Source organism: Phodopus roborovskii, unplaced genomic scaffold (assembly GCF_943737965.1).
Source record: "Phodopus roborovskii unplaced genomic scaffold, PHOROB, whole genome shotgun sequence".
Lineage (NCBI taxonomy): Eukaryota > Metazoa > Chordata > Mammalia > Rodentia > Cricetidae > Phodopus > Phodopus roborovskii.
The window spans coordinates 45,902,199-45,918,022 of NW_026126433.1; the positions used below are offsets into that span (position 1 = coordinate 45,902,199).

A 15,824-nucleotide genomic window follows, 5' to 3' on the forward strand; every position below is an offset into this window, starting at 1 on the left:
ATGTCACTGGAAAGCTGAACTGAGGCTATGAATTCTGATAGCTGTTATGAAGCAAAGCTGGAGTTTGAACTGTAGTTTCTATATTAGCATGAGCATCATGCTTGCTAGTTTGATGTCGACGACAGCTTCTTATGTCTCTACTTCAATACCCAACCTCAAAACTTTAAAAAGTAAAATGGTTCAGTGGGAAAAAGGGAGACATGTTCTGAGAAACACGTCCTTATTTGATTTCATCACCATGTGAACAGCACGGTGTGTTCAAATATCTGCCAGTAGGCAATGAATCTTATAGGACCCCTGACATATATGAATTACTGAAATTTCAAATAAGCCTTGTGGTTACTAAAGCCATTGTAGAGTCTAGATTAAAATAAATACACACACAACCAACCATGTGCTAAGCTATGGGTAGCCAACTGGGGGAGCTCCTGTCCTTACATGATACAATGTACCCTGGGACACATGTGTTAACGTCTACTGCATAAACAACTAGAACTTGTTCTCTGTCCATCCTCAGTAGACTTTATCAGGGTGTGAATCGAAACGTCATACACAAAAGTCTCCAGAAATGCTGCCTGTCAGATATTTCCTTTGGTCAACCACCTCTCTGTGTAGACTACGGCCAGGGTGTCAAGCGGATGAAATCATTCATCTTGCTTAGTGCCTGACCTAACAAATGCAAGCTTCTCTGCGGAGGGAGGGAGGCCTCTGCTAAGCCTTGATGAAAACAGATCCCAGTAGACATTTCTCTTGTCCCTGCCCAGGCCCCTCCCTGACTTTCTCACCCACCCCCTAAAAGAGAATTTTTGGTTGTTACCTCTTACCGACATTTATTTTGGCAATTTTTCTCTGAGAGTCCGTCTTCATCTTCTCCCATGATGTCCACGGCTGAAAATATCAGTGCGACCAGAACTGCAAAGCAGCAGACCAGGGCGAAGATCACAATGCACTTCTGCTGTGACTGGAAGGCAACGGGGGAAAGAACCATCAGGGGCAGAGGGCATGAAGATACGCAAGCCCTGGGACTTTTCAAAACAATACTGCATGTCCTTAGGAATTGTTAATACATGGTTTCTAGAAAGGGGTCACTCTTTGGGAGAAAACACTCAAAGTTTTTATGTTTATCCCTCAATAGAGTCTTCAACCCCTAGCAGATTATGTTATGGCATGCTATACAACTCACAGTGGTACCCAGGCTTCAGAACCAGCCTATCCTCCTTTCCAACCACAATCTACAAACAATGGTGATGGCAACACATTTCTTCACTCGATGTCATGAATAACATTCACACACTTGATATTCAATTAGAAGCTGAACTCCTGTCAAAACCACTAATTGTCTCCATCTTCAGGTTCAATCGGTGTAATTGCAGGTGCCCCTATCTCTGACTAAAGGTAGTAGAAGGTAGTAACTGGTTGAGAGTTGTGGGCACATGGATGAATAGTTTTTGCCTGCTTTCCCTCTGAAGCCCTCTGAATGTACAACTCTCAAATTCATGTTAAAATGTCACCCCACCCCACTCCCACCACAATGATAGCTTTTGGAGCCAGAGTCTTTTAGAAGACAATTAGGTTGTGTGAGAAGACCCATCTTAATCAGAGAGGAGACCTTGAAAGTCCTAGAGAGAATCTTTGTCTCTGGCAAGATGCAGCAAGAAGGCTCAGCCAGGAATGGTTTATGACCTTTGTCTTTGTTTCATCTTTCTTGCTTGTAAAACAAAACTTGGACAACAAAAACAGCTGATGTTTAAGGTTGCAATGAAGAATTAAAGTCAGTGAAATGAGATGTTTTCTGTAGACTACCTGTGCCATACTTAGGTGGTACACTCAATGAACACAGGTCACTCTTGAGACCCAGCTCTGCGGGCTACCCCCAACATTCTAGGGAAACAAGATAAACATGTGAAGAAACCAAAAGCATCAGAATGTTGTTTTTGGTTTATTTATATATTGGTTGTGGAAGGAGACAGAGAAAGAATGAAAAACAGCATAAGAAAGGACACTGGGTTATTTTTCTTCTCCGTCTTTCTCTCCCTTTTTAGACATGGTCTTACTGTGTATCTCTGATTATCCAGAACTCACTCACTTTGTAGACCAGGCTAGCTTTGAACTCACAGAGATCTACCTACCTGTTACTCCCAAGTGCTGGGATTAAAGGAATGTACCACTAAACCCTGCCTTCTTTTTCCATGGTTCTGGGGATTGAAGCCAGGACCTTGCACATACTAGGCAGGTGCCCTGCCACTGAGCAACATACCCAGTTCTTTCTGTATTTTTAATATGGAACAGGGTTTCATTCAAGGTTGTCTGCATCATGGGTAGGTCTTGAATTTGTTATCCTCCTGCCTCAGCCTCTGAGATATAATTTTTGAGAAATTATTCTAGTACAGTCTCAGAACTGAAAATATTAGATGGACATTTCTAAACTTGAACATAGATTAAAATTACCTAAAGGTCTTATTATAGTAGATATATCTGGGCTTCCTTGCAGTATTTCTGATTCAGTTGGCCTAGGTAGACTTCCAAGGATGCACATTTGTAGTAAGTTCAGTGCAGCTGTTGGTCCCACAGGCTGCAATGAACCCACAGTGGTCCTTTGTGCTGAAAGGATAGGCTCCAGGAGTGCCATTGGTACCCAAGTTATGGACAATAAAGACTGGACACAATGTTTTTGGCTAGACAAACACCTATTGTATGTTTTATTTTTAAACTAGACACAGTAAGAGATCAACAGCAGTAGCTAGAAACATGACTATTCTGGAACTCTGGGCCCATTATTAAGTAAAAATAAAGGCTACTGGTGGTAGTTGTTTTTGCATCTAGGACAGAGTCTCATTCTACTACCCAATCTGGACTCTAATTCATGATCCTAGATTGGCTTCAAATGCATAATCCTCTCATGTGCTGGGATTCATTTCGTACACTTTCACTAGAAGTGAAAGTGCACAGAAATAAACAAATACTGAGGCATCTAAAATAATATGAAGTTATTCATTCATTAAAAGTCTCAGGGATGTGGAGCTAAACCTGGGCAATAAAATTAAATATTATCTAAAAAATAAGCCTGTAGACACCAGCATATTTAATACACCATATCAGGTACAGACTCGGGGCTTGGCAAATGAGTCCTAGTGAATGTTAAATGCTTAAACTGCAACAATATTGATTTGTTTCTCTTTGTTCTCAATGTCACGACAAAGCAGTAAATGAAAACTTTACCTAATTTTGTTTGCTATTGGACAGTCTTTGATGTAATAACCCTTCACCCTTCCATTAATGTCTATTAATTTAATGCTATGTTATTAAATTCTGGGAGAGCATTTTAACTGGTATTTTCATTTTACTTTGTGAAAGAAGAGAAATCTGACTCTGGTCCTCATTTTAAAATGTGTCCTTGGAATACTATACCCAAGCAAAATGGGTTCTCACTAAGGCATTTAGTTCATGTAATTTCTATCTCATCACTAAAAGATTTTGTTCAAATGATTGTGTGGTTTGAAGATAAAATTGAACACAAAGAAAGGTCTAGAGAACTACAAGACTGCCGCCAACTAACAATTTGAGCATCCGTAGAAAGGCTACCATAAATGCCCTTCCCGGATAGTGAGATCAACAACTAACTTATCCATGGAGCCCTCAACTAATGTCTGTTGGAAACAGGCGCAAACACCCATACATAAACACCGAGTCAAACTAGAACCCAGATGCAGATGGAGAGGACAAGACCAGGCTGCAGAAACACATAGAGACAGCTTTCCTGAACAAGGAGGAGCTAACGGCCACTAGACTGATAGCTGGGAAGCCAACATGGGACTGACTCAGGTCCCCCTAAACATGGGTCTCAGCCAGAAGGACTGAGCAGTCTAAGGGTCCTCAGACAGTGGAGCCAGTATGTATCCCTGGTGCACAAAAGGACCTTAGGAACACATCCCCCATGGAGGGATAACTGCCTTAACCTAGAGACAGGAGAGAAGCCCTAGTCCCTTCACATGACCTATCAGATCTACATGACCCCAACTGGATGGTATTGCCCTACATATGGAATTGGGGTGGGGGGGTGGGAGGGGAGGGTGGTTAGGGTGCATGTGAGAGGGCAGAGAGGGTAAAAGGGAGAGAGGGAACTTGGATCGACATGTAAAATAATAAATTAAATAAAAAAATGCTTTGACTCCAAAATTTAAGTTCAAGGACAAGTTACTGGGGAAAAGGATTTCTATTTTTGTTTCCACAGAAAATGAAAAGCTGTGGATTCCTTCCAGACTAATGTGGTTTGATCAAGCCAGACTGCCTGAAACAGAGTACCAGGTGATCCTACATTCAAAACAGCTGGACAAAGCAGCCTTGCAGACTACAGCCAGGATTTCTGAATCTTCTTAGAATCCCCCATGACAGCGCCCCTTACCAGAAAGAAGTAGTTTGGAAAGAACGACGCCCAAATTCCCAAATATTGTCTATAAATCTTTGTTTTCATTTAAATGGACTTGGTTATAAAAAAAAAAAAGTTTCATGAGACCAAACGTCAGGTTATAAAGAGAATTATTCATTTTAACTCCTGAATAGATCATTCTAGAAACTGGTATGAACTATATTTTTATGTTTTTATTTAACTGAGTCCAAACAAATAAAGTTCTAAGGAGAACCAATAAACATGCATATAATCCAATCTTCATTGATTAGCTCAACATATGGAAAGAAAATGAAATTTTAACTAACCAGTCAGGGTTCTCTTACAAATGGAAATGGATTACTTTCTTGGTCAAGAAATACATACAATTATGCTAACATTCAAAGTATTTAAATGTGATATTTTTACTATAGGTACTCTACTTCAAATAAGAAATAGAGATATAAAACCTCTGACTAGAGACAGAGTATTATGCTTGAGATTTAGAAATAATATATGTCTCTAATTAGGCTTTTATATTATTTAACAAGTGCTGAAGGATTTTCACCCATTAACTTAAAGCTATATTTAAAAATTCATATTACCTTTCATTTATTTACAAGTTGAACCAGTACTTATCCCTAGTGCACACATGAACATTGAGAGCCCATTCCCTATGGAGGGACATTCTTTCAGCTCAGATATATGGAGGAGGGCCTAGGCCCTCCCCTAAATGATGTGGCAGACTTTGATTATCCCCCATGGAAGGCCTCACCATCCTTGGTGACTGAGTGGGTGGTGGGTTTGGGGGAGGGTTGGGGGATGGGAGGATAGAAGGGAGAGGGAACTGGGCTTGATATGTAAAATAAGATTGTTACTAAATTAAATAAATTTGAAAAAAAAGTTCTTTTTTTGATGGGAGATGTCATTCTGTAAATATGTTTCTTATACTGGTTAATGAATAAAGCACTGTTGGCCAATAGAAAAGCAAGACAGGTGGGTCTAGGAGACAAGGAGGAAATAGGAAGAGGAAGGAGGAGTCAAGATGGAGAGACTGGAAAGAACAGAGGTCTGGGTCCACTCCCCAGTAAGATGAGACCACTTGGAAATATTAGATTAACAGAAATGGGTCAATAATTAAGACAGAGCTAGCCTATAAGAAATTAGTACCTGGCTAACAGCATTATATCAAATACAGAGTCTCGGTGTGTTATTTGGGGCTGGTGCGGCGGCGGGACAAGACCAGCATCAGGAGGAAAAACCTTACTCCTTACATTTTTTATTTTTGAGTTTTTAATATAATTACAATATTTCTCATTTTCCTTCTCTCCCTGCAAACTTTTCCATATATCCCTCTCTACTTTCCTTCAAATTCATAGCCACTTCTTTCATTAATTGTGACTGCATGCACATATGTATACATCTATACATATGTTTCTAAATATAACCTGCTCAGTCTATATAATTACAAGTTATTTTAAAAGCAAAATGACATGTTTTTAAAAAACACAGTAAAGTCTTAAAAATACAACACATTTTATATATCTAACGCTTATGTATTCCTGCAAAGCTAGTGGGTCTAGAAAAAATATTTTCCAAGTAGAGGTATGCCAACAAAGACTGAAAGACATTTGAGTGATCCAACAACAAAGGCGATCCAACAAGTTGGACATAGTTTGGGTATTTAATTGGGGTCTCTAGATTCAAGTATTCAGATATGTTTTATAGATTCAAATATTTTTCTTTATGCTTTTCAGTTTGATGTCTTCATTTTTGACTTCACATTAAACCTTGTTATTTTCTTATTGCTATTAGTTGTGGTCAACAGAACTTCAAAGTGCTCTATCAGTGTAGAAACTGAGGTTGAACATTTGGCTCTGTGTTGTGACATCATGGCGTAACTGGGTCTATATGATATTCCTGTAACTCAGGTCATATTATACATTGAGTTCTTAGTTATGTTCCCAGAAAAACATATTACCAGGAAAGCCCAGCGCTATTTCTTCTGGTGACTTACCAAGTTGCAGGATAATGACGTCTTTGTAGAAGCAATAAGAACATCTAGACCATATACTGTGTAAGGACTTTGGGGGAATCTTTTCTGGGGACACTACCTCACCTTCATATTCTTTCAGGTCATCACTACAATACTCCTATCCCCTGCAGCCCATCCCTGAAGTATGCTAATTTTCTCCCAAGGCTTAACTAGTCGTATATAATATAGGCAGCAACCTAGCCTAGCATGGGTGCTGCTACAAACCAGATGAACACTGAATGAGCCCAGTGAACAGTAGAGCAAAGGGGGAGCAGGGATAGTCCAGGAATCTAAGCCAAGGGGAGAAAGCTGGGAGTTCAGAAAGGCCAAAGCAGGAGAGAGCACTCACAGAAAAGCTTTGAAGAGCTTCAGAAAGTCTCCCCGAGTTTTGAGCTGAGAATGGATTAGCAAACATGTGTGAGTCAGCCACCTGTAGGAGATGCCACTTGAAAAGAACCAGTAGAATAAACTTTGACCCATGATAGGATTAAAGAGAGACAGACTCCTTAATGCCAAGATTAGGGAGGGGGTCCTATAACATGTGGTACCAAGCCCAGAACTCTCATGATGGAAGGAGAGATTCAGCTCCCTTGAGCTGTTTCTCTGATGTCCACATGCTCACCATGGCATGCCCACCCATGTACTTACATAAATAAATAAATGTAATCATAAAAAAGAAGCAAGCCTCAAAACCCCAAACTATTGAAAAGTAACTACATGTAAGACTAAAATTCGAGGATATTGTTAAAGAACTCTACCACCCAGCACACAGCAAAATAAAGTCCACAGTGTTTGACCTCCAGGATGAAACCACCTGCCAAGAATTGGGAAAACTCGTGAGCTATCATGAGGACACTAATCAGTTGAACTCATTGTATTATATGCAGGCATTAAAATGACTATTGTAAGTTAAAAATATAATTATGAAAAAGAAAAAGAAAATACAAAAATAATGCATCTGATTTCCAGACACAAGAAATTCAGTGAGTATTAGTAGATTAATTACAACTTTAGAAACAAATTAGTGAACTCTATGAAAACAGAGAACATAATAGAAAAAAAAATCTTATTATCAGTATCCATTCATGAAGCCTACTCTATTTGTTCTTGCAGCCTCTGTACATGAAGGGCAAAAAATATTTCTAAACTGTAAGGGTCAACATTTGTCAAAATGTGAAGAAGACTTAAGAGTAATCATATAATGATAACCAGAATAAGCAAGGACTAGTACTAGACATATGTGTCTAATAAGCAATCTTAAATGTATAAAACAAAAATGAATCAAACAGAATGAGAAATTAAAAATCTCATCTATTCAGTGATTAAAAAAAAACTTTTCTCATTGATGAGAACTATTTGGTGAGAAATCAGCATGTATGTAGAAAATCTGAAGAAGACACAGACAGCTAATTTCACTGACATTAAGACTTATGGAGTATCCTTGCAAAGACTTAGCAGAAGTGAGCCTTTTATTTGATCTCATAGAACATTCACCCCAAAGACCATAGTCTGAATTTTAAATAAGTCACAGTGAAGTGACAATAACTCTAGTCATACACCTGCCTCATACTGACTCAGGTATTCTCTGACTAAAATAAAGTCAAATATAAAGCAGTAAAAGAAAGGGCTCTGAAAAATCCTCAAATATTTGGAATTTAAAACTAATTTGCATAAACCCATGGGTTTAAAAAGGAATTAAGGAAAGAAATAGAATTTTGAACTGAATGAAAATAAAAGTACACCATATCAAAGCATGTGAGAGTCTGCCACCAAAATACTTACAGGCAAGTTTAGAGCATTAGATGCGTAGGCTTTGAATTTTACATAAGCCTTAACAATATAGAAAGGAAAGGAGTTCATTACATTCAAAACAGGCAAGGTAGTGGGAATAATAAAGAGTCACTGCACTAAGTCAAAACAAGCAAAGGCAGGCCTGGAAGACACAGCTCTGAAGACACCCGACTCATGAATCATTATATCCCAATAGTTCTTTTTTTTTTCCTAATGTAATGTTCTTCAATTAATCTTGAAATAGTCTCAATGTGTGGGAGAAGCTCAGGGAAGCAGAGATTAGATCCAGGAGTCAGTACCTGTCAAGTAGTTTCTCCTCCCAGCAAACACTGAGAGTATGGGGCTGTTAATCAGAAAGAAATAGAGGAAGAAAGACTTCAATAGGTGAAACAGATTTCTTCCAAATAAGTACTTTTTGAGGGACACGTGAGTTCGGCAACAGTTCAAGAGACTGATAAGGAATTGATGAAGATCAGGGTGATGAACATTTGTTAAAAATGCAACCTGGTAGAATTTGCTTGGATGGCAGTATGAAATATCCTTGACCTTTACATTCCCATTTCAAGTCTTATTTTCACAAAAGGATTGCAAATGTGCACAAGGGTACAACCATAAGCAAGTTCATAGCAGTGCTTTTGTTAAAAAATTAATTTCAAAGGCAGTGTACCTGAAAACAGAAGATTTTATGCAGCAATTCTATGGGGTGGTTTTAGCCACAAATATGTGTACATGTGCTTATGCATAAACAGAGAAAGTTCATGGATCACATTAGACACTTTAAGCACATGTCTATGGGGAAGAGAGAGAGGCTTGTGTGGGAAACTGAGGCAAGCTGTTTATGGTGCACAAGGTTTACTCAGTATTTTTCTCCACTATTTGGAATTTTATATTAGCTCTGAATCTAAATTGTCTCTCATAACAAGAAGGGAGGGAGTTAACAGTGCACTGGACTGACTATACCTTCCCCATGACAAATTATTTATCTACAACACAATCTTATTTGGTTGATTGATTGGGCCATTGATTGAGTGCTTGACTGACTCTGCAGTACTGGGGATGAAACTCGGGGCTTGTGTGCTACACTAGGGAAGTGCTCGACCACTAAGCTACCCTTCTACCACTCATTATAATTTACTACTGAGCATAATCAGCCATAGCCGCTACATTTACTGAAAGTGGAGGGTGTACCCTAATCCTAATTTCACAGATTACAAGGGCAACTGGAGAATCACAGAACTTTTGAATAACCAGAACTTGTAGAGGTCATCTTATTCAACCCTCAACTCCATCTTTTACTTGATAAAGAAACCACTGGGAGTAAGGTATTGGTTCCCAGGTGTTTCTCTGCCTGCCTCTGTACTTAACTAATTGAAGGACACTCCTGCAAGTAAAAAGGACTCTACCTTTCAACAAAAGACCAATGTGGTAGGCAGTCAGACTGCACAGCAAGTATTCCTGACACTCTCCAGTGGGGAGGGTCTGTGGAGTAAAGGAGCCTCATCAGTGCCTTGCTTTAGCTTGCAGCCATTAGTGGCATTGGAAAAAGAGAAGAAAAATGTGCTTCGTTCACTTAAAAAATATGTATCATGCATCTAACACACATATGTTTAGGGATGGATAGAGAATTTTGCAAAGAGCAAATTGTATACTTCGTATCCTTAGTGTTTATTTTCTTCCTTGTTTTACAAAAGGGAGTGTATGTATGTTATACACACGTGGCTAATTCACAGTCTTGGCTCCATTATATAGAAACTCTGACTATAAGGACCTCACAATTGAATTGTGTATGTGTATGTGCGCGTGCGCGCGCGCGTGAAGATGAACACATCATTCTAGTGTTGTAAGGACTGAGCCAGGGGTGGGCAAGGGTAATTGATACACTTCACAAAAGAGCTGAATCCTCTCTAATTCAAGCAATTCCTACATAGACAACAAAGGATTCTCCCTGGACCCACAAAGCAGGTGGAGTGATTGTGAATATCAGCATATGAATAACAGCACTGTGCCTGTTAAGGCAACACAGTCATTATTTAACAGCTAAAATACTTTCATGTTCTCAGTACCCCTTCCCTTCATTACAGATAAAAGTGAAGAGAAAATGACAAGAAATTGCCGACTGGTTTTTAATAAACTGATGGCTGTTTGGGCAACCTGAATCCCACACTCTGCCTTTGACCAGCTGGAGAAAGCTTTGAACATTTCAATACATCAAACCAAGGCAGGGTTCTTTCAGTTTTGATGGGGGACTTATTCTGAAGTTAGCCGATCACAGTGGTTTCAGGGCCCTTTTCTAAAATATTTGTTTTCCAGTGACCTCATAGGTTAATAGTTCATCCAATCGGTAGGAAAGAAATACTGTTGACAAAAAAACTTCTGTTGACAAAAAAACTTGATATTCTTTATGCTAATTAAAAAGCAAAGTTGGCTTGGGCGTAACAGCAAAGAAATCAAAAAGCAAAATCCATCTTTGGTGTTCCCCAGTGTTCAGTTTCCTCTCTGTTTTCAAAAAGAAAATGCATGCACACAGTAAAGATACCTTCAGGAAAGTGCATGCCAAGCTTAAAGAAGGGATGGGAGGGACAGTGATACTGCCCCATTGTAGTGACCTCACCTTTAATTCCTCTCCTGAGAATCCACAGCATCCTCTGACTGAACACTGCTAAACACCCACCATACTACTTAATGAGATGCCACTGACTTCTAGAAAGTTTCTATTGACAGGGTGTAATGGGTCACCTTCATTGTCAACCTGACTGGACTTGGAACTGTCTAGGAGACACATCAGGGCATGTCTGTGTGGGAAGCTTCCCAAAAGGTTTAAGAGAAGGGAAGGCCTACCCTGAATATAGGTGACACCATCTCATAGACTGGGGTCCAGGGCTGACTAAAAAGATGCAAAAGAGAAAGCATGAATGAGAGCATCATTCTCTTTGCTTCCTGAGGGCAGATGCCTTGTGACCAGCTTCCATGCTCTTGTTGCTCCTCTCCTCCACCCTTCCTCCACCTCTATGGAGGGAATGCATTCCTGAAAAGTATAAGTTAAAATAAAGCCTTCCCCACCTTCAGTTGCTTTTGCCAGACATTTTGTCACAGCCATAAGTAAACCATGATGAGCAAAGATCTTCACAGGCCAGCCCCCATATCAACAGGCCCATGCTCTAAAGGCTTCTCCTTAGCTTCACTCCCCTTGAGATCTCTCCTTCCTACCCCTTCTTTGCTGATTTCCTTTGTTTCTTTCTTCTTTTTTTTCTTAAAAAAGCATGATCTATATAAATGATATATTAAATAATTCTGCGATGGAATGTTTTGAACAGGAGGTGGGGAGAAAGAAGAAAGATTTCTGGTCATAAAACCCTTCCCTCCCTTACCCCTGGCCCCTCATGGCCTGCAACAGATGGGGAAGTGGACCCTGCACCTCTCCTGGGCAGCACAGTAGAGCTGATCCTCTTGGCAGAGATGTAGGTAAGCCAGTCCCAAAGTTATGAGCATTGCTCATCTGTCATGTGGCAGCATGGGCAGGGAAGAGATGACCCCCACCCCTGCTCTGCCCTGCATTAATGTCTGAGGCAGGTAGGAGAACTGGCCCTGAGGTCATGAGAGAGAGAGACAGAGAGACAGAGAGACAGAGAGAGAGCTGTCACTGCTCCTATCAGCTTCATCACTCAGGAGAATGGCCCCTATACCTCACCTGCGTGACATAGTAGAACTGGCCCTGAAGGTATGGGTGTGAGAGAACTGGTCCTGAGGACATGAAAGCAGGAGAACTGGTCCCCAACTTATTCATTGCTCCAAGGGGTGAACTAGCCAGGGCAATGCAGGAGAGCTCACCATGGTTGTGAAGAAAGGGGAGAGATGGGAGCTGACCAATCCAGGAACTACACAGGCCCAGAACCAGGGTTATGTGTTCTTGGCCCATCTCAATATCCACCCCATTTGTGATCTACTGGAGCAAGGGGATGGGGTGGGGTTGAGAGGCATGATGTGAAAGATGCAAAGAATAAATAAAAAGTTAAAAAATAATTGTATCATGGGAAGTAAGGTGTAGTTCTAAGATGTAGTATAAAACTAAGTTAAATGAAGGTGTCCTCATATTTTTATTACTACCCTTTGTATGTATATAAGATATCATAAATTCTCATGTAACCTTAAGTAGATTTTAACACTTTAAAGATTTATAAAACAGTAGTACTTTCTAAAGAATGGTTCCATCTTAGTGTTGGATACCAAGATATTTAATTTATGAGATTACACAATAAATCAATGCAACCTCTCCCAAAACAAAACTCTTCCCTCAAAAACAATTTTTAAAATCAGTTTTCTAAATGGTTCAATGTGACAAATGTATTCAGTGAGCAGCATGTCTAAATTATTTTGCCACGATGGTCAATGAAATTCAAAAGAAAGCCCGGGTGCTGGAGCAATCACTCAGTGGTTAAGAGTATTTGCTGCTCTTGCAGAGAACTAGAGTTCAGTTCCCAGCACCCACTTCATCTCCCAGCCTCAGGGGAGCTGAAGCCCTAGTCTGCCCCCTGTGGGCATCATCACAAGTGTATATGAGCCCACACAGACACACACCCATAAGGAAAGATGAAAGCAAATAATCAACAATAACAAATAGTGAGCTCAATGTTCATAACCTACTACATCAGTGAATAACTCATATTAGAGTCTTTTGGATCCAAAGAAGTTTCTTGCTACTTTGATATCCAGAAAGTGAAAAAAATCACAAAGTAATCTACCACAAAATGATGATGACAATACAAACAAACAAACAAACAAAAAACCCTAAAACAAAAAACAAAAAAACCCCAAACCCTATGATGGAGCTGAAACTAGAAAAATAAAGGCTTTACATCCTCTTTCATGACACGTGCCTTTTCTGTCTTTGCTGTTCCATGTCAGTCACTGTTCTTGCTCCTTTTCAAATCTCTCAGTGCCGCCACACAATCCTCTTCCTTCTTCAGTGCCCACACTTGCTCCCATTTACAACACATATGCCCAGGCCTTTCCCCACAGGACACAGAGTCGTGTTGTTCCCGCCACATGTGGTCTACAGACACGCAACCGGAGCATCCTTGAGCACTGGGTAAAGAATGGCAATTGTGGAGCAATTGTGGACCAATAGGGGTCACTAAGCTAGGAGGAAAGGTGGGGCTAAGTAATTCAGCTACTGCACCAGATGCAGAGAATCTTGTCTAATTGGCCCCACCATGGGAATGAAACACAGCCTGCTGCTTCTGTGCAAGCCAACACCATCCTCCCCTTCACCATTAATTTATCAACCTCCGTTCTCAAAGACTCGGGTAAAAATCCCACCACAAGCTATGCACACAGCTCAGCTGTTTCCACCCACAGCAGGGCAATCCATTGGCACTTGGCAGGGAGCCAGATGGCGTGCAAGGAAATCTGAGCCATCAAGCTTCCTCTGCTGGTCTTCGTACAACTATCACTTTCTGCTGGGAGGGTAGCTGTCACTCACGCCGGTCTGAGCAGCTGTCAGGCTGTTTATGAATCTTTGACTTAGCTATTGACAGCCTTGTTTTTCATTCCTCCATGCCTCCCTAGTGTGGCATAAATATTTATCACTTCTTCAAAAGCAGCACAAATACCTTACAAACTCCTGAACCACAGAATAAATTATTAGCCCACTATGGACCAAGTGAGAGGCGAAGAGAAAGCATGGTTTACATGTTCTTTCTTTTCTAAGAGCAACACTTTTTGTATCCCTCTGTCGTTATCACTTGTCTTGGGCTGTACCTTAGAGCTCAGGTTTCTCACATCGTACCAGCAGGTACCACTACCCCTTCATATTTGGCTCTGGGGTGGCATTCTGTTTACCTGTATTTCCCTCTTCTCACCTTTTCTGGTCATCTCTTTGGTCACCATTCCTGAGCTGCTGACCATCCAGTTTGGCCTAACCTTACCATGCACCCCTACTCTCTCTCCCAGGCTATGGAGATAGATTCAAGGATTAGAGCTACATCCTGGCAAAGTGTGCCATTTGCAGTGTTGTTTGCCCATCTACATTGGGGCTCCATTCTCAAGGGTGCATGGGTACTGGCTTCAGCACCTGTGCTTTTAGTTTTCTGAAAGGCCAGACACTTGAGGCCAGACTTCACCTCCACAGACCATTCTCTACATCTACCTGGTTTTGGCTCCTTTTCAATAAATCACCCAAGGATTACATAAATAAACCTGGTATATACATTCTCTAGAAGGTGGAGACACAACCAGCACTGCTAAGATATGAGGTGGGAAGGTAAGGGGGAAACATGAGGCCATCAGACTCTTCTCTTGAACCCCCCAGCACAAGGGCTTCTGGGAAAAGGGTACTTGAGTTATGCAATCACAGCAGGGCTGCAGCAAAGCCCTGCTCACTTGCCTTTGTTTCCTCCTCCTGTTACAAAGAGTTTCCACAGTGTCTGCGATCAAACAGAGAGGCAGAGCTAATGTTTCAAAACGTTTGTGCTGCTATTTCTTTTCCTGACATTTCAAAAGTTCTATTTGGAGAAGATGGATGTCCTTGTCCATTTTCTACTGCCGTCTATGTGTTTATGCAAAAGATGGTGTTCAAAGACTGATACTTCACTTCTGCCACTTATTGCCCTCATCCTGGCTTTTGTTACTTTTCACAGTTCCAACATTCTATCAGTTTCCACAAACTACACAAGCCAGTGCCAATACATTAATGGATGTTAACAAATTAAAAAAAAATTTAGTTTAAAATATAATGATCTCGTTTCCCTTTTCCCTTTCCTCCCTCCAAACTGCCGTGTACAAAGTCTGTTGCTCTCTTTCAAGTTCATGGCTTCTTTTTCTTTAATTGTACACACACACACACACACACACACACACACACACACACACACACACACGCACACACACACACACACACCAATCAAAAGAAAATGCATTTAATGAAATGCAAAACTTCCTCTTACTAACAATACACGTTCAAGTTAGAATCCAATTGATATCATTCTCTATACCGTAGTTATGAAATTGTAGTTATGATGTAACCATAGTTTTACCATGAGTCTAAAATGGCCAAGACCATGATGAATTCTATATTATCTTGAAGTTTCATTAGCATATGCTGTATTGCATATTATTTTAATGTTTTATAATACTCTCAGGAATAAAAGAGTTTTTTTCCAATGAAACCATGCTGAAACAACAAATACAATGCTTCTAGAATGGACATTAAAACTATCAGTTTACTATTGGTATACCTTCAGTCAAGATGTTGGCTACATTTGAATGGCATGAACCATTCTTTCCATGATGAATTTCTGGGAGATGCCCAGACTCTCAGAGCAACAGCAGTTGGGGTTGGGTAGTCTTTTGCTATTGCTCAGAATATAATATTAAGGATTGCCAAGAAGGGAGGTTACAGATGTTTTGCATTTGAGGGGTAAATTGTAAAATGTGACTTTACCAAATCTCAAAAGACTCTAGATGACTTCACACTAGGCAAATTTAAAATGTAGATTTGTGAACTAAGAGAATAAAACTTGGGAGACTGGGTGTATGCAAAGACCGTTTTGCATAGCTTCTAGTCTGAATGTGAGAGTGTAGGAGATACACATATTTTTATAAATATTAAGTATCAGT

General features: G+C 40.2%; 1 protein-coding gene across 4 annotated transcripts in view; it reads right to left on the reverse strand.

The window, feature by feature from the left end:
• The window catches only part of Pld5 (phospholipase D family member 5), a 297,142-nt gene that overhangs the window by 166,247 nt on the left and 115,071 nt on the right, over window positions 1–15,824 (reverse strand). For 2 of the 4 annotated variants that reach the window (XM_051186375.1, XM_051186374.1), the window contains exon 2: window positions 825–961. In XM_051186375.1, coding sequence (XP_051042332.1) covers window positions 825–961 — 137 coding nt within the window. Of the gene's footprint in view, window positions 1–817; window positions 962–15,824 lie in introns of all 4 variants that reach the window. The other 2 variants (XM_051186376.1, XM_051186377.1) reach the window with 1 other exon arrangement.